General features: G+C 28.7%; 2 protein-coding genes across 2 annotated transcripts; one reads left to right on the top strand and one right to left on the bottom strand.

Moving 5' to 3' along the window:
- Nucleotides 1-740: 740 nt before the first annotated feature.
- Nucleotides 741-1,421, bottom strand: LOC113871646. The gene has a single exon (XM_027508744.1). The coding sequence runs from the start codon at nt 1,419-1,421 to the stop codon at nt 741-743; it is 681 nt and encodes a 226-aa protein (XP_027364545.1).
- A 15,643-nt stretch (nt 1,422-17,064) lies between these two features.
- On the top strand, nt 17,065-19,317 carry LOC113872506 (E3 ubiquitin-protein ligase ATL6). The gene has a single exon (XM_027510107.1). It carries the CDS (start codon nt 17,340-17,342, stop codon nt 18,438-18,440), a length of 1,101 nt encoding a protein of 366 aa, XP_027365908.1. The 5' UTR covers nt 17,065-17,339; the 3' UTR covers nt 18,441-19,317.
- Nucleotides 19,318-27,699: the final 8,382 nt, after the last annotated feature.

The raw sequence follows: 27,699 nt of genomic DNA, 5'->3' as shown, positions 1-27,699 counted from the left end.
CCGTGCACCTTGACTCATAAGTCTTGGGGCCTCGGTCATTGCTGCACCGAAGATCAAGGTCTTCTCTCTACAATCCACTAGTACATGGTTGACAGCCAGCCAATCCATTCCCAGAATTACATCCAATTGCAAAAGACGTAAACAGATTAAGTCCACCTCAAACTCCCTACCATGTACCATTAGCGAACACTCCAGGCATACCCATCACGTCACAATTGGCTTACCCATAGGGATAGTCACCACCACATTACACGGCAATTCAGTTACATACAAATTCAAACTCTTCACACAGTCCACAAACACAAAAGAGTGCATAGCACCCAAGTCAAACAGCACATCAAGTAATCTGCCTTTAATTACACATTTACCTTGGATCAGTTCCTTTGACTGTGAAGCCTCTGCCTCACTCACAGCAAATACTCTTCCAGGGATGCTTGGCTTCGGCCCTGTGCTCCCTCTCGACTCAGGCCTCTGAGCCGTACTAGTACTGTCACTCCTCTTGGCGGCCCAGCACACATCAGCAGTGTGCCCCAACTTCCTGCAGTTGCCACATGTTGGCCCTGGCTGTGGGCAGTCGCTCACCATGTGTGGCCCTCTACACCTAAAGCACTTGACTGGCCCTCTCAAAGAGCTTGATCCTGAACCACTCCTACTACTCTTTTCTTGAGATGAACTCCCTCAAGATTGAGAGTTGTTTGAACCCGAGTATAGTCCCTTGAGAACCTAGGGGGTCTTCTATCTTACCTCATTGGGCTGGTTCTCCTAGTGTCCACCGTCTTCCTTCTTGAGTTAGCTTTGAAAATTCTGCTCTTGCCCACCAGGGTGGGCAAGTCTGTCAGCTGAAACACACTGACCGCAGCTCGGATGTCCGGCCCCAATTCATGCTCAAACTGAGCACACATATCCTCCTCTCCATCACCATGCTGATAATGAGGCCAGTACTTCATCAGCTCCTGGAACTTAGCTGCATATTCCCCTACAGTCATACTTCCTTGCTTCAGTTCAAGGAACTCTCTAGCTTTCTGTTTCCTTAGGTCCCAGGGAAAGTAGTTCCCTAGGAAGATGGTCTTCAATGATTCCCACTGGATATAGCCATCTTCCTGTGGCAGGGTCAGACCAGCAAACCTCCACCAGTCCTCAGCCTCCCCACACAGCAAGTAGGTGATGTAGGTAACCTTGTTCTCCTCACGGCATCTCATTGCATTGAAGATCTTCTCCACATCAGCCACCCACCGTTGAGCTCCTTCGGGGTCAAATCCACCCTCAAACTTTGGAGGATCATGCCTAGTGAAGGTAGATAACCCTCGATACTCAGCCGGCTCTCTGCCTTGATTGTGCACCATGGCTTCCAGAATTTGAGCCATGTGTTCCATGAGGTCATTTGAGCCTCTAGCTCCTCTACCTCTACCTTTACCAGCCATAATCTAAGCTTCACAATTTAACAGTCACAATCCAACACATTAAATCAATAATACATTTATAATTCAAGCAAACAAAACAATTAACACTTATCTTGGATGCTTCAGCCTGATACCCCAGTCCAATTTGGATGAACTGCTCTGATACCAAAATTGTAACACCTTAAATTTAATTTTAATTAAATAATAATTTTTCAAATTTGAATAACCAAATTTTCATAAGATATTTCAAAATAAGAGAAGGGTTACAAATTAATATTAAATAACTGTTACAGGACTAGTTCAATTACAACATTTTCAAAATAAAATCTAAGTCCTATAGCAGTCCATCTGTCCCTTCACTGAATCCGGTGCTGATCGTCTTGATTACCTGAAAAATAAATGTAAGGGTGAGTACTCTATACTACTCAATACACAACTATCATAGAGTCTCACCTTGCCTATACTTCCCGCAAAGTACACATAAACAGCATTTTCATTTCAATCTGTCATCAATGCACTCATGGCACTAAACAATCATATATATATGAAATTTACAAACAATAATCTCGTGCACTTACAACACGCCAGTCACGATCATTGTGGCACTGTGATCACAGATTTTACTATAGATGGTCGCTGGTTACCCCCGCCTCACAGATACCACGTCGGCAGTCACACGTCGCTTAAAAAAGGTAGTAGTCAGAGGTCTAGTTAGGAAGAGAGTGTGTGGCCTGTGGTGCACCCGTTCCACAATCGGTGTCACACTCTTTCTTCCCTAAGGTATTTCTACCGTTCTCATCTTCCACACCCCAGTGTATCGCTGAACCATTCACATCACATTATAACGGCACCAACATACCCCATTCACATACGCAATATCCATGCTTACACACGACACACAACCTATATTTAATCCATGTTACACGGTACACAACCCACATTTCATCCACAACATATGGCATATAGCCTTCATTTATTCACCAATCAATGGCATTCTATCACACACAATCGCCCTCTCGCTACAGCAAAAAACTCAGAGAAAACTGCACTCTGGTTTCTGTAGAATCTCACTACAGCGAGACTGCACCCAGAAATGTACCCCAAACTGTCGCTAGAGTGAGATATTATCGCTACAGCGAGAAGGCGACAGACGCCTGTCTTTCACCTAGGGTCCTCTCGCTACAGCGAAACGTCTCTCGCTGCAGCGAGAATGCCCTACACCAGAACTTAGCATATTTTCCTTCAGTCTAATTCCAGCCACAAACTCATATCATAATAAGGTCACATACATATATTTACATCACTATCAAGTAAATCAACAAACATATGAATATATATATATATAATTTAAAAAACATTACAAAATTGGGGCGTTACATGCTTCATAATGCATGTATTATACCATATCAATTAATGTGTCATAATACATGTGAACCAATTGTACTCATCGATGTATTATAACACATATATCATAACTACATCAACCTACATGTTACAATGTAAGCATTATAATCATACGAGTAATACACTAATCCATATTTGTTCAAAGGGCAAGTGTACCCATCGAGAAATAATATAGGATTTTTAAATTAAGTTTCTGAAATATCGTCCCACAAGGATTCTTTTCCAATTACTAAGAATTTCCTAATTCAATTTTTTAAGCTTCAAAGATACGAGATTAATTAAAAATAAGAATTTATAAAATCAATTATAAAACTAAGAACTAAGAATAAGGAATACAAATGCACGTCTTGGTTGAACTTATTAGAGAGGAACCTAGGGCATATGAGTTTTCTCATTCAATCCTTTATGTTATTTTTCTATTTAACTCTAAATTCAATTTTCTTGTGATTACCAATCATTCATACGAATACTATTAATACCCAATGGTCATGCAATATTAATATTCTTTTCTCTAAATTAACATCCTCAATAGTCATACAAGACATCAATTTAAGAAAACTTAAGGAATCTATGAACTTGTTAATTTAATAACGATTAGAAGAGAAAGATTGGTTTGGTCCACTTAATCCTTTGATCCACTCTACGTAGCTATATAAACCCCTTAGAGTAACAATGCAATGTTACAAACCCTAAAATTCTAAAACCCTAGTTTTTCAATCTTGATTTTCTTACTCGTTTTTTATCACGTCCTTTTTTATTATCTGCTACACCATCATTTACGAGTAGGATTACATCAATTTTGCACTCCAATTCTAGGTAATTCTTCTTCTAATTTTGAATTTTCTGATTAGGGTTCTTAAAGATATGATTTAGAAAAAATTTGGGAACTGAAAATTGGAAAGTTCTTTGAAATTATTGTTTCAAATATATGATTGAAGGTTGATAGGGTTGATTCCATGCTGAAATTATTATTTTTAACTAAGATTTGACACTGCTTTAGGGTTTTCTGTGTGAACATGTTGTTGTCTTTTGTGCTTTTATATAGGACTTACCCTGTGGGATTATTTTTGAGAAATTCGTGCATTTTGGGGATGAAAATTGCTTGAATTCCATTCTACACCAACTTGCAACAATTTCTAAGCAATTAGATGTGAAGAGATAAGTTTTCATATTGAATTTTAAGAGTACTAATGTGATATGCTTGAGTGTTAGAAGTGTGTGATCATGATTATTTGCTGCAGTGTACTAAATTGTTCTGAATTTCACAATTTTGTTTATCATTGGACCTGTACATCTCTTATCATATCACTTTGCATGATTAGTACTCTAAACATGCTGATTAGGAGTTGCATTCAGCCTGAATAGTATTGAAATAGAGCTAAAAAGAGATTGAAATTGTAGCAATATTTTCTACAAATTTATCAAGTTCTGAAACTCAATTATATCATTGTTTTGTGTCTGATTTTAGCTTAATAATGGCAAACATACCAAGAGGAACTCCAAGATCAAAGAGGGGCAGATTCGTAGTTGATCATTCTTCAAGGACTATACCTTATCATGACCCAACATCTTGAGGAGGAAGATTGTACATAATCAAAATTTTGACTTATAAGAAGGAAAACATCCTAAATTTTCTGAACAAATTCAAAAGAGAGGGTGGGAGAACTTCACCACTGTAGCTGGGAAAGGGTCCAAGGATATTACTCAAGAATTTTTTGCCAATGCCTTAAGGACCAAGGGAGACCACCTGTCTTATGATCACACTGCTGTTAGAGGAATAGTAGTGGACTTCTCTGCTGAAAACATCAACAAGGTGCTAAAGATTGCTATTGAAAAGGAAGAAGGACAACAAGATTTTTCTAATTTTGGAAGATATATGGATAAGGATTACACTAAAATCCTCCATAGAATTGGCAGACCAGGAACTACATGGGAACTGAGTGCAAGAGATGAGGCTAGAAATATCTCTACACCCAAAAATATTCTCACCAAGAATCTGCTGCCTTTTGCCAAAATATGGAGTATTTTCATATTCATTTCATTCATGCCGATAATTCATAGTTCTGCCCTTGCTGTCAAGAGAGCTAAGCTTATTTTTGCAATCATTAGTGACTTCTACATTAATGTGGGAGAAGTGATCAATAGCAACATCAAGGCAATCCTAAAAATAAAGAAAGATTCTTTAGGATTTCTAGGATTAATCACTTTACTTTGTGAAGATGCAAGGGTAAATTTTGAAGATTTCCATAAGAAAATCAAGGCAACTCCTCCCATTACAGCAGCTACGATCAAGAGATTTATGCCACTACCCTAGTCACTATTGCCTCACCTGTCCCTACAAAGTACAAGAAGGATTCTCCTTTCAAAGTTAAAGCACAGCTGCAGAAAATGTTGGATAGACAAGACTCTTTGGCTGAAAGATAGAATGCTATACATGAGAGCTATAAAGTTGGGGTTCTACTACTGGAAAATATAATGATGAACATTGGTAAGAAGATGGGCATGATAAAAGAACAGCTTTATGAGTCAGAGGTTGAAAATGTCCAATGCTTGAGAGCCACTACTTTTAACAAACTCCCTCTCTTCAACTTCAACACTCCTCCAAGAGCTGACGTGGATGAAAGTGATGATAGTGAAGAAGAAGATGAAGAGGAGAAGGAGAGTTCAGATGAAGAAGATGCAGAAGAATAGATTAGGAATTTAGTTTTTTTGCTGTTTTTCTTTAAAATTTAGTTTGTGTAATTTTTAGTACTTAGGAACTTTATTTTCTACATTTTTAGCTAGTAATTTTCAGTTGTTCAGAATAATTTTAACTTTTCAGTTGTAATAAAGTACAATTTTAATTTGGTTTTATATTTCTGTATTTGCAGAGTATGTCACTATCGCACAGCACCCCAAGCACATGGATTTTGACACTTGCACAAGCTGCCATGAAAGGGGGTGAATTATGTACCACTTGTTCATGTGTTTAGCTTCACAATGCACTAAAAAATTTCCAGAAAAACACAAAAATGTTAGTTTAGATATTGAGCTGCATTTTTGTGAATACACTGCATATAATTGAAAATTCTGTGAATTCTGAATTTTTTTTTAGTTGTTTTTCACATCCTCACATGATGATCACACTTGTAATTTTCAAAATGTGGTAGTCTTGCAATGTTGTACATATAGTTCTGAAAAAAGTGGATTGTGAGCTTGATTGATTGACATTTCCACTTTAAATTCCTTGGTGAGACTTGAACCTCATGCATAAGCATTTCTTGATGTGTGAAATTAATCTCATATTTTGCTGCACCTCTAGAACCTGCATTGTTTCTTAGTTGAATATGTAATGTGTAGATCTCACATACATGATGGAGGCCTTCTTTGATCATGCTTAGTTAGCCTAAATGAACCCCCTTTTATGTTGAGAATCATAATTCACCACTTTTGAGCCTTTAGCCTTTTCTTTGGTAAAACTTCAACATAAGCCCTGTTGGAAAACCATAAGACCTATCCAAATTAGGAAGAGACAGTTTGACTTTAATCAAAGATGAATTTTAAATTTAAGTTTAAGGTGGCATCTTCTTTTGCATTGCTTAAGGACAAGCAAAGTTCTAAGTTTGGAGTAGGACAGTAGCAAAAATTCTGAGTTATGAGAAAAGAAAAATGAAAAGCAAAGTGTTAAAAAGAAAGAAATAAAAAGTGTGAAAAATAGAAAAGAATTGAAAAAATAAATTTATGCATAAATGATGCATTCATAGTTCTTTAAATGCTGCAAAAGTTCTAAAATTTTGTGCAGATTTGAATAAATAAGAAATAGAATGCAATTTCAAATTTAAGTTTTAAATTTTATTTACTTGGATTGCATCTTTTCTATTTGGAAGTAACCACATTGTTTCTCTATTTGATTGAACACCTACTTGTCTATTAACCTCAATTTCACTTGAAAAAGTCCTCTTGACGTGTGATTTGCTATATATTTGCAAAGATGATTGAGAATATTTGCAAGCCTATGGTAGAGTGTGGTAAAATGATGATTTTTTAGAGCAAACATTGAGCCTAAATATTGCTGAGTGATGAGGGAAACACTACTTGTGAGCTATGATCATGTTTCTTAATTTTCCTCACGTGAACCTTTGCTGAATTACATGAACTCAGATGACAAGCTCTTGTTTATAATGTGCTTAATTCAGTGTGTTTGTCATAGTGATTAAATAGAAAAATAGCTTGATTGAGAATGAGAAATAAGGAAAACACAGAATTGGAAATTGAAAAATTTTGTAAGGCAGCTTGCTGATTGAATTGTGAGAAGTAGATGAACTTTTCCTTTGAATTGATTTGATTTGCTTGAGGACAAGCAAAATTCTAAGTTTGGGGTGGTGATAAATTCACATTTTACTACATTTTTAGCATAGTTTTTGTTAATAAATAAGTAGTAAAGTACTAAATAAATTTGAAAATACCATAAAAATGGCATTGATGTTTATAATTGTGTAGTTAGTTTGGAATTTTAGATTTTATTATAATTTTGGAAAAATTTAGCTTAAAAAGAATTAATTTTTATGCAGAAGCTTGGGCTGAGACTTTGAAGTTGATATTGAAGTGAAGAAGTAGAAACATTGAGCTTAAAAGATCAAAACTCAAGTGATAAATGTTGGGCGTAGCCATTTTGGGTACATAGAGTTAACACTTTGAAGAAGAAAATTTATGAAGATCAAGTGCATAGCAACTCTAAGTGCTGAAAGTTAACACTCCAGCAACAGAATTCATGAAGAGCTTGTGCGTTAACACTCTGACTGCTGAGAGTGATAACGCCTAAGGATAATTTGCCCAGGAATCATGCGGGTTAGGTCCCCAATACATCCTATCAGATAGTTTACTCTTCCCCTATCAAAGAAAAAACATTAGGCCTCATCAAAGGATAAAAAGATCTGGTCAAGAAAGATTACAGTGCCAAAGGTTCTCAAAGATCATTCATCCAAGGTTACCATTACGCTATGTTTCTATTTTAAAGTTGTGTTTATATTTTAAAGCTTTATGGATCCAAATATTCTTAAAACCCTCTTTTATTTTTAGTAACCCATTGTGATATAGATTTGGCTTTATGAAGTTCTATTAGAATTAATAGAATTTCCCAACATGTTTTTCATTCCTCCTTGTGAGCATCCATTTCCTAAAACCCTTTTTTTTCCTTCATATAAATAGATTTTGGTGAATTTTTTGAGTCAAATATAGTACTCTTAAAGGAAAAAAAAAAAAAATGGGTCCATTAGAGAGAAAAATTTTATTTATGTTCCAAAAGTATGCTCACAAGTCTAGAACATAAGAAAATTTAGTTATTGATATGTTTTATTTGTAAGAATAGTATATTTTAGAATTTAAGTATAAATATAGATTCAAATAATTTTTTAAAGCTTTGTTGAATGTTGTTGATATTCAGATTTGTTTATCACTAGCTATCTTTTAGTTACGAAATAATTTTGAGAAGTGATTTAGTGGTTTTCTATTGTTATGAGTGGATAATGATCATAGTGATAAATTTTTATAATCATTTTTATTATTCATAAAGTGTTATTGCCTAAAATTATTTGTTTGGGTAAACCAGTCTTAAATTTATGTATTGATCATATGAACACTTATTATGAAAGAAGTAATAATTTTAATTTTATTTGAATGTATTTAATAATGAGACATATGCATTGAAACTTTTATTATTTAAAACTTATTTGATTTGTGTACAAAGATGATTTTCTGCAAAATAAATATTTTTTTAGAGAAGTTACGTTAAAACCCTATAATCGTTAGCAAAAACAATGATTTTGAAGCACTCAAGCTATCTTATTTTTGTTATACTCTCTTAATTAAATTTGTTTTTTTCAACATAATTTAATTTAAAATTGATCCAATTTAACATTGATTATGTTATATACTCTTTTTTTTTTTTTGTCTCTCTTTTTTTTTCTTATTCATTTCATCTATTCAAATGACTTTAGAGTGATAAAATAATTTTTAATGATAGAATAAAGAGAAAATGGAACAAATATAAGTTCTAGTAATCGTATTAATTAGAAAAAAAAATAAGTAAAATAAATTGACATGAAAAAATTAAGATAAATTTTATTTGAAATTTTAAGAAATAAAGTAAGATTTTGTTATAAATTAAAAATAAATATGAAGAGGTTCTATCTTCTAAATTTATTTTAAATCATAAATAATTTTAAAAATTAAACAAAGATTAAAATCGTGATATTTTATTTCTTTTTTATATAGTTAAACTATTTTTATGCATACAAGCAAACAAAACTATTTTTATGCATAAAAATGTCTTAAATTAGTTTTAATTTTAAAATAAAATATGATAAAAAAATAAAATAAAATTTAATATTCACATTTATTATGTCATATCTAGTTGCTAGGCGAGGGTAAGAGTGATCGACAATGCATTATAACACGGACAATGAGCAGTTCGTAACAGACTTTCAGGCCAAGATGGGAAGTGATTGTCAGTGCAACGTAGCATGTACAAGGAGCGGCTCCTGGCAGGCTTCCGGCAGTAAGGGACATATGAATGAATCAAACTTACACTGGAATGAGACAAATTTAGAAACTGTGTATAGAGTTAAAGATAACTTAGAGGAATTAAACTATTTATTTTAATTTAATAACAATACTAAAAGTGCATTAAATATTACATATAAATGTTAGTTTATAGAGACAGTCATCAATCCTGTATATATAACGAATCATTGGTTTAACTGATTAACTAAAAAAAATGGATAGATCTTCTCAATTAAAAAATCCTTAAAGGAATTGATATTGATTAAAATTATCTATATTAACAAAATACATTTATTAAAATATTATATCCGTCTCAAAATTACAAGTAACTGCAAAAATAACAAAAAAAACATTTATTGAGATAAAATTTTAATTTTAATTTAATAAAAATACTAAAGTGCATTAAATATTATATATATTTGTTCGAATGAAAAAAAAAAAACCGAAGAAATAAATTTAGTATTGTGGGCATGGGCGCATGACGTTTATTTTGTAGCCCTAGTTGCCAGGCAAATTCAAACAGCACCCACACGTCCATGTGGCTCGTGACGCAAACGATAATTCATTGACCCATAAATTTTTGGACTACCTTTGACGTTACCTATCCTATGGATGTTTTTCCCTTTTTGGGCTTCCAAAAACAAAAAGTTCTTGTGGGTATTGGCGCTTGAACGATTTTGACAATGATTGACCAAAAATAGTCATCCCATGTTTAAATTAATTTATTATATTTTTTAATTGATAAAATTTAATTCATTTTATTTTCAAAACATATAATATCATTTTTTTATATTAATATAAATGTTCACTTAAATTATTTTTAATAATTTTATATTAATTTATCATTTAATATATTTTATAATATTAAAATATATAATTGATTACTATGAATTTAACCTCAGCCCTCAGCTCAATCACGATAAAACAAATAAATCGTAAACTAATGCTTTCGTCAACTCAAAATGAGATATCTTACTTTATTGCTATATAATTATCTAGACAAATTACTTGGCACAGTATGCTTATCATTTAATATATTCAAAGTTATGTTAAAAATAAGAAGTTGAGATGGATAAATAATTATGATTAAAGTCCTGTTAATTTGAAAATGTATAATGAAATGGGGATGGTGTCGTAAGAGCTAACTTCACCTTTAGGGTTTAGATATGGTTGCTTCTGGAAGGAAAAGCTGACAAAGAAGAAATAAGTATGGTCTTGGGGAAACGTAGACCTTTTCAACTATATATCATCATATTCTACGAGTGACCACAGACCAAAGTTCAAATTCGAATACCAATTTGGAGATTCAATCATATTAAAAGTCAATAGGATATGCTATGTTCTCAACAATGAAACTCGTGTATCTCTCTCTCTCTCCCTGACTGTTTCAACGTCGACATTAAGATATATTTTCTAATGCGTTTTGTTTGACCATCCACAATAGAAGTGGAAATAGTTAAAAAGAAAGTGGAAAGAAGAAACGAGTTACCAATGGAACGAATAATTCAGTGTCCAATTATTGTGCCCACTACCTCATAATGAACACGGTGGCTACGGTGGCTACGGGATAGGTTCGCCGTTCACCAATATCATACGAGTCCAGCGCCTTTTGGGATTAAAATAACCAAAAACCAAGAGTTGAACGCATTAACTTTCCTTACACTCAGGCACATATTTGATTAATGTAGTGACGCTGAAGCAACGGCAACGTACTGCCAGTGGTCCTTTTCATAATAATTAACAAACCATAAACCCTCTTCTTCAATCCCTGCTTTTGTTTTGTTGTTCTATGCTGCAAATTTTCTTTAAAATAATTAAATAGGAGTTAACACCAAGCTTTAAACGTCTGTTAAAAGTAATAGTTATTTGTTTAAAGTAGATATTTATTATATACAAATATAATAAATAATTTTACATCTGTTGATGTAATTGTAAAAAATAAAGACTTTTAAATATATTATCCGCATATATTTTATGAATAAAAAATATATAATATAAATTTTTTATCAGATCAGTAAGACAAAAAGAAAATCCCTTTTAATGCGGGACAGTACCTAACCTTACGATACATCGGTGGCAAAAGAACAAAGAAATCTACCGTCGATGACTTAAATCTATTAATAGAAATCATTGCTTTGCCAATTATTACTAATCAGCCAATTTTGTTGATATTGGTTGAAAACAAACAAGATCGTTAATGTGCATTAAATTGAATTACTATTACATTAAACTGAAATGAGCGCTGATATCAAGTTTGGGTGGCGTCTCGGTTAGGTCAACTAGGAGGTACTAATACATTAATCATTATTTTCTAAATAATTCTAAATTCTCTCATTCTTCATTCTTACTTATCTTTTTGATTATTAAATAAAAAATTATTCAAAATATTTTAAGTTTTTAACAAAGTAATAAATAAACATTTTTCTTCAATGTTTATTTTATAAAGTAATAATAATTCATATATTGTAAAATATTTACTAAATAATAATAAAATTTAATAAATTATTATTAGATATTATAATTTTTAATAATAATTTATTATTTATTAATTTTTTATTCTATATAATTTCATACAAGTTAAAAAATTAATATATAATTTTTTATGTATATTAAAAATACAGAGTAAAAAATTAATAAATAATTTTTTTTGTTTTTAAAAATTTAGTAATTTATTTCATTTATTATTTGTTTATGAACAAATGTACAAATTGGAAAGTAGTAAAAAATATTCTCAAATTAAGTCTTCAAAATATCATTTTACAAAAATTATTTATAATCATAAAAAATATTGTTATTTAATTGTCAGAATTAAAATAGTGCACAATAGAATAAAAAAATTTGTGAATGATTTAAACTAAAAATAATAGAAAGGAAAATAAGACAATTTTTTAATGAAAATCTATTTGAAATGAACTTAAAACATATTATTTCACATTTGTATCTCTTTATATTCACTTTTAGTTTAACCTATGATCATCAATTACTTATACTAAAGTTACTAACATTCAATGATCATGCAATGTCAATATTCGTTTTCTTAAGTTATTACTTACAATAGTTATGCAAGGTAAAAAGAGAGGAAAACATAAAGAATTTATAAATTTGTCAATTCAATGATCAAAGGAAAGATAAAAACTAAGATTAGTCTACTTAATTTCCTATCTCATTTTACCACATAATTTCATTAACTAAATATGGTATGATCGCCTATCATGCAATCAACTAGAGATGTTAAGAGTAGCCAAATTTTAACACAAAAACATATGTACACTAGGAAAAATCTAATCTTGAAAAGTATCGGTATTGTAATTAAATAGAAAGATTACATAAAGTATACAAATCATGCATTATAGCCCTAACTATGAATTTAACTACACATAACAAAATAGGTAAAGAAAACAAATGTAAAGAAAAACATATTCTTTCAAAAAGAAAATATAAACTAAAAAAATCACAAAAAGAAATAGATGAAAAGAATCTATATTGCCAAAATGCATTTTTAATCATTCGTTTGGGCCCCAAAATAGTATTATTCGTCTTACCAATGATCTTCACTCTCAAATGCATCCAAAAGTTGTCAAAAGACAATCAAGAAAAATTTTCCCAAAATTTCTCTTGCACAAACCATAATAGCTTCTTAAATAGGGATCTCATGTTAAAAATTAAGTATGGTTGTGTTTGTTGTTAAATATAACTTTGTTGATTGCTAAGAATAGTCATGCTTTTTATTAAAAAATTTCTCAGTTATATTCAAAATGCTTTTGTAATTAACTGGTGATCGATTCATACTAAACTATAATAATTAACCAAAAAATTAAGCACAAAATCTTCATCCAATAAAGATCAAGTATATAAAAATAAGTTATAACGGTGTCCCAGAATATTGACTTATTATTATTTTATAAAATTAATAAAAAAATAATAATAATATTTTTACTGGTACAACTTTATCCTTGATAAATATAATTTTTATATAGTAAAATATTATAATAAGTGAGATATTTAATATAATTCTTTATCTTTTGCGAAAAAGATAAATAATTATTTAATAAAACTAATATAGTGGTTATATAATAAATTTATTTATATTTAAATATATACATATATATATATATATATATATAATTTTAAATAGTCAATGAATGAATTAATTTAACTACATGAAAAATAGTAATAAATGTTGTTTGCACTTAGCAACTACCATTCTATGGATAACTTCTATGAATTAAAAAGCAAGAGAGGATAAGTGTTGAAAGAAATAGTTTTGTTTGATAAAGATAATTTATAACTTATTTAAAAATTTGTAGTTTATTGATTTATATGCTTAAAAAAGCTCTTTGTTAAATATAAAAAGAAAAGGAGTTTGTAATTTTAAAAGCTAATTATTTAAAAGTTATCTAAAACAACGTTTAATTTTTAAAAACTAATTATTAATATTTTTATTACATTTTAATTTTTTATTTTTAAAAAAATAGCTTACCAGTTATATGATTAAAATTTGATGTACATATTTAATTTTATTATCTTTTGTTATATTCACATTTATAAAAATTTTATTTTTATAGTTATTCTCTTGTTTCTTCTATCCAAATGTATTTTATATTAAAAATATATGACTTATAATATTTCATGTCTAGATATATCTATCAGGAAAAAAAATTATATAATTATATAATTATTTGATAAAAAATAATAATAATTAATTTTAATATTACATTAATATAACATTGTATTTCTTTTTAATTATTTAAAGTAAATAAATAAATTATACAACTAATTTATTAAATAATTTTAAGCTTATTTGACGTAGCCTAGGGTAACCCATGATGTCAACTGTCGAGCTACAGCGGTTCTTCCAAGTTAAGAGGGACGAAATATTTGCTAGCCAGTAGCCACCACAATCCTATCTATGTTTATTTGAATTTGACCATAAGCTGCTTCCTATCTTTCCTTTCAAAATCAAATTCATTGCTCGACCGAGAAAACCGGCAGGGAAACATATAATAGAAAAATAAGCAACGTTAACTAAACAGAAAAGGAGAGAGAAGATGCACAATTTCACACAATGAAATCATGATATTCTAGAAAGCGGAATCAAACTATCAAATACATTTCATATTGTTATCTACAGTTGACTATCAAGATTTTCCTAAAATTATTCCAAATTACCTTTTCTAGCGAGCCGACTCTTTTCATAAACTTTTTGGGTTAATTTCAATTCATTGCTTTTGATAAACTTTAGCTCTTAACACTACTCAACCTTGGATCAGACCCTCTCTCGGTCCCTTGTGATGGGATCACCGTATTAGTATATTTCATAAAAATAAACAGTTTTTATTATATAACTAGTGCTATTTTTTTGTTACATTATACATACACGTATATAAGGAGGAAAACGTAAAAAGGTTACATATATTTTATAAAGAAATTATAATTTTATAAATATAATTCTGATAATTTAAATCTTTATGTTTTAAATACAAGTTTGATAAATTATGAAGCATTTAAAATAAAAAGTAAGAACTTGGATAAATAAATATCTATTAAGGTTATTTTTAACCATTTAAATTGAAGAAAACCAACAATTAACGTTATTTGTTAAAATAAAAAATCTTAATTTTGATGCATTGTCGTTTATCGATGTAAAATAATTTATACAATTAATTAATTAAAATATTAAATAAATATTTTTTAAATTTTATTATAAAATTCAATAAATTTTATTAATATAATAATTCATAATTAATATAAAACACTTTTATGTTGTTATTTTACATCAATCAAATTCAAACAAAAGTAATGAGGTTGATTTTGGTGAGAAAAATTAAATGAAAATATATTCACATAAATAGTCAGATTCACTCACACTAAGTGTTAAACTTAAATATTTATATCATTTAATAAGTTTTCATAAAATATGAAATTGATCAATTTAACTCCTAATTTAAAGATTCTTAGTAAATGATTAGTCTTAAAAAAATTTACTAAAATAAAACTAATATGTAGTTCATCAAATTATTTAATTTAACAAATTTTATGTTTATAGAATATAAGTAAATATCAAATTTTAAATAATTTACCTACAAATATTTAAATAGTGTAAAATTTAACATGCATGATCATAAAAATAATATTAGATGATTTAACGTATGTAGTATGTTAAACTTAAACACTTATATTATTTAATAACTTTTATAAAATGTAAAATTAATCAATGTAATTATTAGTTTAAAGGTTTTTATCAATTAAATTATTTTTATAAAATATCATTAAAAAATTAAATTAAAAAGTATTTGATCGAATTACTTTATTTTAACAGATAGTATAATTTTAAAATATTAAAAAATATTATATTTTAATAACATATCTACAAACGTGTAAATTTAATAAAATTTGATATACATAATCATAAAAATGATATAAGATGATTCAACAATTAAATTTATTAATATTATATTTAATAAAAAATTATTAAGTGGTGAATGTATCCAAATTCAACATTTAATGTTAATAAATCCTATATATATATATATATATATATATATATATTAAGTTCAGATAAGAAAGAGTGTTAATGCATATTTATTAATGATTTTTTTGTAAAATTAATTAATTATTTTTCATTTTTAAAATAAAATTGATTAAAATAAATTACCTTTATTTAAAATAAGATAAATAAAATATCTACTTAACCTTCAAGTATAAATGATGTAACAAGTTTAATAGTACATTTTTTAAAATTCGGAGGATTAAATGAATATTGGGCTGATAGTAGGGGTTGTTTAGAGTTTTGCTAAATTCCTTGACCAATCAATCAAATGAATTTATAAATGTAAATTAAATAATGAATTATAAATTAATTTTGTTTAACCAAAAAATAATTCAAATTTATTTTAGCATATACATGCATGGATCGATGGGTTAGTGAATGAGTGTAAAAGGAGATGGAACATCGGGTCAAATGGGAACCTCCTTCTGACACTGACTTCACTAATGTCGATTGCAATTATTGGGGGTAATCAGAGAAGGGCTAGTTTAGTGCTCCTATGTTATCCACAGGAATGGGAAATGGTTGGGTGGTTTAACTGATTACATTAATTGGTATGTCTGATAAGATGCATGTTGAACTGTTTACCATTTTGTGTGGTTTAAAATTAGCAGGAGCATGGGAATTAGCACTCTACTTACTTTCCTCCTAATCTTGTTCAATCTGTACTCCCTAATTTCCATTAATATGCTACATCTTGCGGTAGATCAAAGACAGGTTGGTTGGCTAAGTATTGGATTGTCTGTTTTAAATACACCCTCCTCAAAGATGAATATTATTGTGGTAATTTGAGTAAAAACGTGAAGAAATGTTCTCATATACATCATAGATTGTTCATAAATATTGTATTAATTACTGTTTTATTAAGCGAGTAATTCATACGAAATATGAATAGTCTTATCAGCGAAACCTAAAAATGAAAGAATTCATTTTTACTAGGAAAATACATGTTGGTGAAAGAAAACAATTAATTATACTGTAATTTCCTTAAATACATTTTTTATAATGTGTAGTTCATAAAAATAAAATAGGTAAAAATATAAAATGAAAATAAATGTGTAGTTAATAATTGAGAAATAGAGGGTTAGTAAAATGGAATAAAATAATTTACCTAATAAAGAACGTGAAAGTAAATGGAGTATATATTAGATAAGTATCGTTGGCAACGAATTTAGTTTGGAAGTTTCGGGGACATTAACTGGGTACACCGTCTCTGACCACCATCAAACATTACTGAAGCGACGACTATAAAAGGTTAGTGCGGACCCCACTCCCTGTGACTATGTGAGCCTTCCCTTGACTCACACGACACCTTCCCCCAAAAATAACAAAAAAACAAACCTCTCCTCTCTCATTTATAACCTCTCCTCCTTCACGTTGTTCTATTGTATTCATTCAATTCAACGCACACTCACTTTCGCAGCCTCAATTTCACCAACGCAAGCGCCATGGACAAACATGGTGGAATTGCCCCTGTTCTCTTCCTCTTCCTCTTCATTTTTCCCCTCGCTGCAGCACAGCCCAGAAACAATGACCAAAACGATTCCTATTACAACCGATTCAGTCCCTCCATGGCCATTATAATAGTCATCCTCATCGCTGCGCTCTTTCTCATGGGTTTCTTCTCTATCTACATCCGCCACTGCGCCGACTCTCCCTCCAGCAGTATCCGCAACCTCGCCGGCGTCGCGGGACGTTCCCGGCGGGCGGCCAGAGGTCTGGACCCGGCGGTGATCGAGACGTTCCCCACCCTTGAATATTCGGTGGTAAAGATTCACAAGATTGGAAAAGGAACACTGGAGTGCGCGGTGTGCTTAAACGAGTTCGAGGAGACCGAAACGCTGCGTTTGATCCCCAAGTGTGACCACGTATTCCACCCTGAGTGCATCGACGAGTGGCTATCTTCCCACACCACTTGCCCTGTTTGCCGAGCCAACCTCGTTCCGCAACCCGGTGACTCGGCGCGTGGAATCCCGGCCCTCGAGGCCCATGATCACAACCCGCAAGACATCGAGGCCCAAAACGACGCTGTCGAGCCCGCCCCTGAAGATGCGGGCCCAACTACTTCAGTCTCGAATGAACCTGATGTGTTGTGCTTGAACCAGACGCTGAACCGGAACCGAACGAGAGGGTCGCGGTCAGGTCGGGCACGAAGGTTCCCGCGGTCTCACTCGACCGGGCACTCTTTGGTCCAACCGGGCGAAGACACTGAGCGGTTCACTTTGAGGTTGCCCCAGGAAGTGAGGAAGCAGATACTGGACCCGCAGTTGCATCGTGCTAGAAGCCTTGTCATATTGCCTAGAGAAGGTAGTTCGCGGCGGGGATATCGAAACGCCGGCGAGGGAAGTAGCAGAGGGAGGTCTTCGAGGCGGTTGGACCGCGGTTTTAAATCGGACCGGTGGGTTTTCACCATGGCGCCGCCGTTCCTAGTGAGAGCCTCGTCGATTAGGTCTCCGAGGGTGGCTAACAACGCCTCTGAAGGAACCTCTGCTTCTGTAGCTACCCTGCCGGCCGCGGCGGCTGCGGAATCGGCGCGCCCTCCGGTTTAGCTGCCCCTTCTGCCATCACACCCCCCCCCCCCAGTTCAATATTTCATTGTATTTATTAAAATTGTTTTTGCCACGACTTTTTTTACGCTAAGACTTGTAAGATGTGTATAATGAATTAAGCACGCTTAGTTTCTGAATCATGATCAAATGATAAACTCAGCATGAATCAAGGTGATTTTGTTCATCATTTCAGATGTGAGGGGAACAAAACGAAAGTATAATCGTTTTGTGGTGAGCTTTCCATCCACTTCTTAATGAGTGTTCTTGCTTGGTTCCTATTTCCTAGTACTTGGTGGTGTAGGATGTCCCAACTTTGAAGGGAAAATCGCATGCACGAACGTGTTGGGGCTACCGATGGAGAAAAAGCTTTTGTAATTCTTTGAAGTTACAAGTATCTTCAGTTCTTAGGATGAGATTGTCCGCAATTGGAAGAAAAGCAGCTCCGACACATTTTAAATGAATAAAGAAAGGGCCAAGTTTTGTTTACTTGGCACCTAAATTTTGTCCCACGGGTATAAAATCCCACATTTTACATGAAAAAAAAGGGGCCAAGTTTTTTTTTATATCGAAAGTCAAATTCTAATATCAAATCCCACAGGGGTATAAAAAAGAAGTGTGTCCTGTGTGGTGGTTTATGTTCGTAAAGATTTTTTCAAAATTTGTATAAATAAATATTAAATTATATACATTATCTTAATTAAATATAAATTATTCATTCCGAAAAATATACAGATTAATATCGTTTTCATAGGTAGAATCACGACGACGAAGACTGTAAAGTAGATGCCATCTATGAATTATAACCTGCAACGTAGTGGAGCTTCACTAATACGTTTGAGGCATGAAATTGTTGAACTACTAGTTTTTGTCCAAAATATTAGTCGCAAACTTATAAATTCATTTATATTTATCTATTTATTAAGATAAAAAATATACATTAAAAACTATAATTAATCTTTTTATAAAAACTATATTTTAACTTTTTAATTTACATCATTTTTTCCTCAGTAGTGGATCAACTATTACTACTTCAGAATTAACACAATGGTATGAATCAAAATAATAATAATGAATATTAATTTATACATAAATAAAAAATAAAAAATATTATATAATCAATATTACTTTAAAAATAAATAATATATAAAAATATTTTTTCAAGTAAATAGATAAATAAAAAAAAGTGGTGACAATAAAATTTTACAATCATATTTATTCTTTATATATATATATATATATATATATATATATATATAGGTATGATATTATTACATCGGTATAAGTCTAAAAATTTTTACATACAATTTGAACATTTCATTTAACTTAAATTTAATAGATTATAATTTATTACTTTACTGACCATTAGATTTAAGTTAAATAAAATGTTTAAATTGGATGTAAGAGTTTTTACACTTACATTAGTGTAAGAAAATCCTTAGCTCTTATTCTATTCCATATTTAATACAGATCATAATAATAAAATCCATAAAATTATATCACTTTATTTAATATTTAAGATGAAAAAATATAAAAATAGTAAAATTATTATTTTCATTTATTTTATTTTTAATTAAATTTTTATTTTGGTCCTGTTAAAGAAACACTAGTTTTCAGGTCCTTGCTCCGAAACGGTGATGTATATCTGGTAATCGCTGATGTGGAAAGGATATTTGCAAAAGGCACTCCGATGCTGAAGTAAGGATTCGGTTCTGAGTAATAAATAGTATTTAATAATGAAAAGTCAACTATTTACCTATATTTTTACCTTCCTTATATAGGCATTGTAATGAGCTAATGGACCTGTCAAGCTAGTTTTGACTTTAGCCCTTTATTTAAAATAAATAATATCTTGATTATTACCTTAAATTAAGTTTAATTACCTCTTAATCCTGACGAAGAGTATCCAGCCAAATTAGGTCGAATAAGTACTCGGTTTTCTTTTTCTACAAGTAGGACTAAGTTAGTCCCTATCCAGTACATGTTTATATCTTGGAATTTAAATATATATATATATTAAAAAAAATATGTTTTCAAAAAAATTATGAAAGGTATATTTTAAAAATAAAAAATTTTATAAATTTTTTTTAACATATCTTTTATCAAAAATATTAAAATCATATTTTATAAATTTTTCATTTTTATGAATATTAAAAAATATGATGTACGAGTAAAAATGAAAAGAAATTAAATATCATATTTGAACAATTCTTGACTCGCCATTTCTTTTAGAATAAAAAATTAAATGATTAAGATAAAATAAAATAATACAATATAATCATTTATCATATCCTATGTTTAATAAATATTAAAATAATAATAATAATAATAATAACAATAATAAATTATTCTATTTTGACCACAAAATAAATATTTAATAATTAATCAAATAATTTTTTTAATATATATTTAAAAATATATAACAAAAAATTAATAAATCATAAAAGTTTACTAAAATATAATATTTAATAATATTAATATATTTAATTATATATTTTTAATAAAAAATTTATTGTATATAAATTTTTATTATGTAATATTAAATACATTAAAATAATGCTAATCATAAAGAGTATTTGGATAAATAATTTAATTAAATATTTAATGTTTAATTAACCCACAACATTAAACATGTGATTAGAATTGAACTTTAAAATCGTTATCATCACATTTAAATATTCTTTAATAGCTGAAATACCAATTTTACAGGACAGATTTTAAAAATTATAATATTTTTATTTATAATAATTATTGTATAAATTATCGATAAGTATGTAGTTATTATTATAGGAGTTAACATAACTTTCATCATATCATTATCTATATTAGTGTAATGGTGAGTGTTAATAACATGTTATTATCAATCACTATCATTCTTTATTATTATTTTTATACAATAATTTCAATTTTATTTATGTAATATATTTTATTTTATAGGTTAATAAATTCAAAATAATAAGTAAAATAAAAATAAAATTTATTATTTGAATAAGACTGCTTTTTTAAGAAATTTAAAATAAAATAATAAATGATATCTATTAAAATAAAATGAAAAACTTAATTTTAAGAGATGAGTGAATGATTTATCTTTCAAGAGAGTTATATTATTAATATGATGATTTTAATTTTAAAATTATTTTTTAAATTACATTTAGTAATTTTTTTATTTTTATTAAAAATTAATAAATAATAATAGTATTTAGTCTAATATAAAATTTTATAAATCTCTTATACTCAGGTTCATTGACATATTTGACCGTTAAATTAAAGCTAAGATCTTATAACAAGAGAGACTAAAATCTTATGTATAATGATTGTTCTATTTCTGCATATAACTATAATCAATTCATTGCATACAATATATACCAACTTCAATATTCATTTGAAGGGTAATACTGGTCAATTGGCATTCCTTGTAATGCATTGAGTTTGTTGTTCCTACTTTGTTACCTAATCATCATGTATCAATCTCTTATTTCACTTAATTCACGTCTTTGTTGTGGACTCTCTCAAGAATAAGCTGAACCAATTTATATTGGTGCATCACATAGTCAACTGCATGTCACTCTACAACTTCAAAGCATATCAATAGATTTACAGTTGACCACAATAAATGTCTTTCTCTCATGTCATATGAAACAACGACATCAATAGCTTCATCCTGGTATGGTTGCCACAAAAACTATAATTTTAGAATAATTATTTATAAATAATATCAAAGAGGTATAAAAATAGTTAACAATTATAAAGATATATTAACTAGTATCTCATGAAGTCCCATTTGATCTAATGTCAGTATAACATTGCCAAGATCCCTATATGGAGTATTGGTTAGATATTAAAAGTGTCTCCATTTGAGTATAGATAGAAATATTACTAGTTTACTAAGTATTGGAGTTAACCACTGAAGTTGATGTCATACCCATACTTGCAACATTATTAAGCACTTACAAATTTATTTAGCATAATGTCGTGAACTATGATCCAAATCTCTATATAGAAGAAAGGCAACATGTTGAATCCCAATTATACATTTCAATTTTATGAACATGCACCAACAATTGTAAGAATGTTTCATGTACTATTGAATTGTTTTTATTCAACATTAGAATATATCTCACAAAAGAAAGTACATATCCACGAGCATGTTCTGTTATTCTAATATTTGAATTAACAAGAAGTCAATCAAAGTGTTATATGATCTACTTTAATATTATTTTCGAATCTTCAATATCATTTGATTCGGATTGACTTCCAAGTAACTATTCACATATATCCTATAGTGCTAAAATATTTGAATTAGTAGAATCAATAATTGTTAGACCATTTATTTGCCGTCTAAGTAACATAGCAATATTTTTTAATGATATTATGCATTCTTCATAAGTAAAATGGAATGTATATGTTTCTAGTGTCCAACTTTCAATAAATGCATTTACAAGGTCATTATTTATATGCATTTGACATATTTGTGCAACATGATTAAATTCAATATTTTGTAAAATATCATTTATTTTAAGTTTCAGTGACATTTTAGATAACTGACAGAGTCATAGTATTCTCGTTACCTAAAATTAAAAAATAGTAATTAATTTGTAAACTATGAATTAAATATGTATCAAAATAAAAAAAATTAACTATAAAACAAATTATATATTTCTACTTGATTATACCCACACATATTTAATTAATTATTTATTTATTAATTTTTATTAATCAAAATTAGTATTAAAAAAACTAATATTACTCATATATAAAGTATATTAATTCTTAATAAAAGGAATTAAAAAAATCAAATATTACTTTTACTTTGTCTAAAATTATTATTTTTATATTATACAAATATTATAATTTCATCATTTAATACAATTATTATATGGTATTCTTTATACATTGTTTCTTAATAAAAGTAATTAACAAAAACAAAAATGTCATATACTAATAACGATATCACGTTTATTGTTTCTTAATAAAAGTAATTAACAAAAACAAAAGATGTCATATACTAATACCGATATCACGTTTACTAATTTTATTATTATTGTTTTAATATTATACAATTGCTAATATTAAAATTTCAGTATTTAATCACATTATTATATTCTTTCAATTAAATTAATTCTTATTAAAAGTTATTAACAAAAACAAAAATTGTTCTATACTTATTATTTTTTTAAGTTTACTAATATTATTATTATTTTTATATTATAGATTGCTGATATTAAAATTTCAATATTTAATAAAATTAAATAATATTATTTCATTATATTTATTTTTAATAAAATTAATTAAAAATAAAAAAGTGCTATACTTATTATTTATTATATTAATTTTTTCCAAACACTTTTTTTATATCATACATTTCCTATTATTAAAATTTCAATATTTTTTAATATTATTATTTTTATTTCTTCTAACATAAAAAACTTTAAACTACATATTAACTTTTCACTATTTAATACAATTATTATTTTTATATTACGCATGTTCTAATATTAAATCACTAAATAAATAAAATTTACAATCAATAAAAATATAATAATAAATTATAATTAATTAAAATAATTTTCATTAATTAGAAAAATAAATATTTACTCACATTTTTAATATGAACACATTTTGAAATTTGTTTGTGTGAATTTATAGTTGCATCAGAAACGATGTAGATAAATTTTTAGTGAAAATAAAATTTTCAAAAAATTTATGTAACTCTCTAATAAATATTTATAACTTTTTTTAATTTTTTCTTTTTTTTTTTCTTTCCTCCCTTTCTAGTCTTCTTCTTTCCTAACCTTATTTCCCCTTTTCTTTCCTTAGTTCTTGTGCTATCCACGCATGAAAGTGGAGATTCAAGTTATATTTATAGCCTAAAAAATTGCCAGTAATAATTTTTCATTTAAGCCTCAAAGTTTGAAGTCTTGTGAACATGTTTTTGTGCTGGTAAAAATTGCCAGTTTTCAGTGACAGGACATGTTTTTGCAGAGCAAGAGTTTCAAGAAGAGAAAAAAAGCCAATAAAAGTCGCTACTGACGATTTTTCAGGAATTTTTGCAACTACTCCAACCATTGTTAATGGCAGCTTGATGTTGGACGGGCAAATATCGCCAGTGATAATTTTTCAGGAATCTCTACAATTGCTCCAACCATATTCATGACAAAAATTGTTAATGACAATTTTACAGAGACTATATCTATGTAATTTTACAGAAAATTTCATATTTAGGTAACTTCCCAACTTAAATCTCATATTAAAATTAAAAAAAAAAAACCCAACGCAAATACACAAAAAAATATTGTCTTAATAAATGAGAGAATGAATTTTAGAAAATTATTGAGTTAATTCTTGTCTTTGTTTTTTCAATACTGATTATAATAAATAAATAAAATAAGTATTTAATGAAATGATTATAAACTAAACTAATTTAAAAAATTGTTTTAAAATTGTATTTTTAAGATTAAAAAAGCCCAAATTATTGATTTAGCCCAACGATAATTAGAATAACTTAGTTAGCAATTTTCTACAGGTAACAACTTTGGGTGGGAAGGTGGCACAACAGGTTCGTGGCTGAGTCTGACGCCGTGATAGTCCTGAAAACAACTTTAAATGAAAGGATGATTTATTTGACTTGGCCTCCCTATAGACTTGAATTTAGCCATATCCAAATTCATTCTTATACGTTTGCAATTAAACATCCAAATATTAAAAATAGTTTTTGTGTGTTTTAATTCATAATAAATATATTTTCTTGATGACTCTTACACCGAGAACGTTGCATGCATTGGACCACGAAGTTGTCCTAGTTAATACAAATGTAAAATTTCATATAGCGAAATGATTTTAATTTTCACCTCTCGATAAAGAGAGAGCGTTCTATCTTGGTTCTGCATATTATTCTCTTTTCGGGGTCCCTCAATACCATATATTCCATTTGTAGAAGCGAAATTGCATGGGATGAGTGGTGGAATCAAATTCAAATGTGAACAAAGTGATCATATAAAAATAACAACTCACTGCTCTAGTATATAGATAATGGATACTTGTGAATGCAGAAGAAATTTTTGCTGCAGAATCATTCAGAAATAGATAGATTTACATTCGAGGATGAGTATTGGAATAAGCGTGAATAAATTTTTACGTAAAATAGAACATAGACAAGTTAAGAGGTTTATAAAAAAAATAACTAATACACCCATTTTAAATAACTTTTTTATTTTATAAATTTTTAATTTTAAATTTGATTCATGCACTTCTATTTTATTTTTCAAATAAGTTATAAGCCATTAATGTTTAATGAGACTTTTATGTTAATATTTGTTAAACCATATACAGTCATCTAAAAAATTAAATAAATTAAAAAAAACTAAAAGAACTTATTTAACTGGTGACATAATTAAATTAGTTTCTATAATTCACTTCAATTGTTAAATAGTTACTATAATTTAATAAATATTAATCATTGTTAACGATTAAGATTTTTTTATTCTAAATTATGGGTATTCTTTCGTATAAGTTGCACTCAAAATGCTATTTTACAACGTAAAAGTATGCATTAATTGAACTAACCATTGTTGGTGAATTAAGAGCTTTAAATCTGTTTACAAATATGTAACTTAATTACATATTTTTTAAAAATTTAATTAAGATATATTAATAAAATGTTTTTTACCATAACTAATTGTGAATTGCATATAAGTATAATTGTTCATTTTTATGATTATTACTTTAAAACTTATATTTAAACTGTTGTTTGATTAGTTAAAAATATTAAAAAAAATTACACTAACAATATATTAAAATTGAACTATTTTTTAAACTGTACACTCTTATTTTGAAAATTTATAAAATTATACAAACATTCAAAATAATCATACTTTTTTTTGTCGCTTAACAACTTGCACCAATCCTAAAATTTTATAAAATATTTTGTTAATGAACATATATAACTACTCATCAGCTCATTATTCCAACTTCAATATTATCATTTTTTGACATTATTTATTATGTATTTTATTTATCTTTTTTCTTTCTAATTTCATTCTTCTTATTGCGGTGTCGAATCCCTAAATATGTCAAACAAAAATTCCTATGAAGTTCATTTTTCCCTTCAATTTTAAAGTGACTTTAAATTTTTTTTGTAAATTAATTTTTTAAGTCATAATATGGTTTTTCGTGTTAATAATATATATTTTTATCATGAATTTAAATTTTAAAAAATAAAATTTATTAAATTGAAAGTATAAAATTATATAATTTATATTTTTAATTAAAAATATATTAAAAGACGTGTCACTTCGCGGAATCTCCGATTCCGAGATCAATTGTCAGCAAACATGTAAAAACAAACGCGTGTTTGTTTAAGAACAAATTTTTTAAGGAAAATTATTGATTATTTAAAAATTGTTTGGTTGCCTCTGAAACTTCGTAGACATTTGGGCCCCCACCTTGTGTGAACCACCGCAGTGGCTGCGGCCATTAAACGTCCAACAAAAGTGGTTATAAGTACAAAGGAGCTGCCAAGTAAGACACTACACAGCAAAACGAACCTCAAAGCCTCTCAATTCCTTGGTAGATAATAGGTGGGGACCAATTTTATCAAAACCACTAGTATGTTGCACTAATGTAGTGAATAGTGATTTAAAACTATTAATTACTTATATTATTCTTATATAACATTTATACAAATATTAAACCACACTAGTCAAGAGTTAATAATTTTTCCATAATTCATTTTAAATTTTCAAATCATCATAAATGTAATTTTTAATTCTTTCAATAAACTTTCATTTTATTACAACGTTAATTTATTTTCTTAATCTCTTTCCTTTCTCTAATATCTCTTTTTTTTCAAGATACATTTAATTAAATAATACAGAACAATAAAAAGTATTTTTAAATTTTTCAAAATTATCATAATATAATAAATATACAGGGAATAGAAAATTGACCAACAAATACAATTTCTCTTAATTAATTGGACGTAGAGGTCATCCTGTACTGTGTCACTAAGTTGGTGAACGGTGATGGTTCCTCTTCATCTTAACTGGCCTGGTTTCGCTTTCAAACTTAATTAGCAATTACAATAGTTATTGGCAGCTACAAAAGAAATAGAATTCTTTTTAGTATTAATAATTTCTGGCGTTAATTCCCTCAATTTGTCTTCCATAATGAAGCGAACAATGAAGAGTCCTTTTTCTAATTCAAAGTTGCCAACTTCCTTTCCGCTCTTTTCACCAGTATTCTTGAATAACATCAATCTCTTCAA

Source organism: Abrus precatorius, unplaced genomic scaffold (genome assembly GCF_003935025.1).
Source record: "Abrus precatorius isolate BTA unplaced genomic scaffold, Abrus_2018 Scaffold7, whole genome shotgun sequence".
Lineage (NCBI taxonomy): Eukaryota > Viridiplantae > Streptophyta > Magnoliopsida > Fabales > Fabaceae > Abrus > Abrus precatorius.
The sequence above is the reverse complement of the archived record's forward strand: the minus strand, read 5'-3'. Positions and strand labels throughout refer to the sequence as shown.

Excerpts from the sequence above, each read along its gene's own strand:
- LOC113871646 (XM_027508744.1), bottom strand. The coding sequence starts at position 1,421 with ATGGCTGGTAAAGGTAGAGGTAGAGGAGCTAGAGGCTCAAATGACCTC.
- LOC113872506 (XM_027510107.1), top strand. The coding sequence starts at position 17,340 with ATGGACAAACATGGTGGAATTGCCCCTGTTCTCTTCCTCTTCCTCTTC.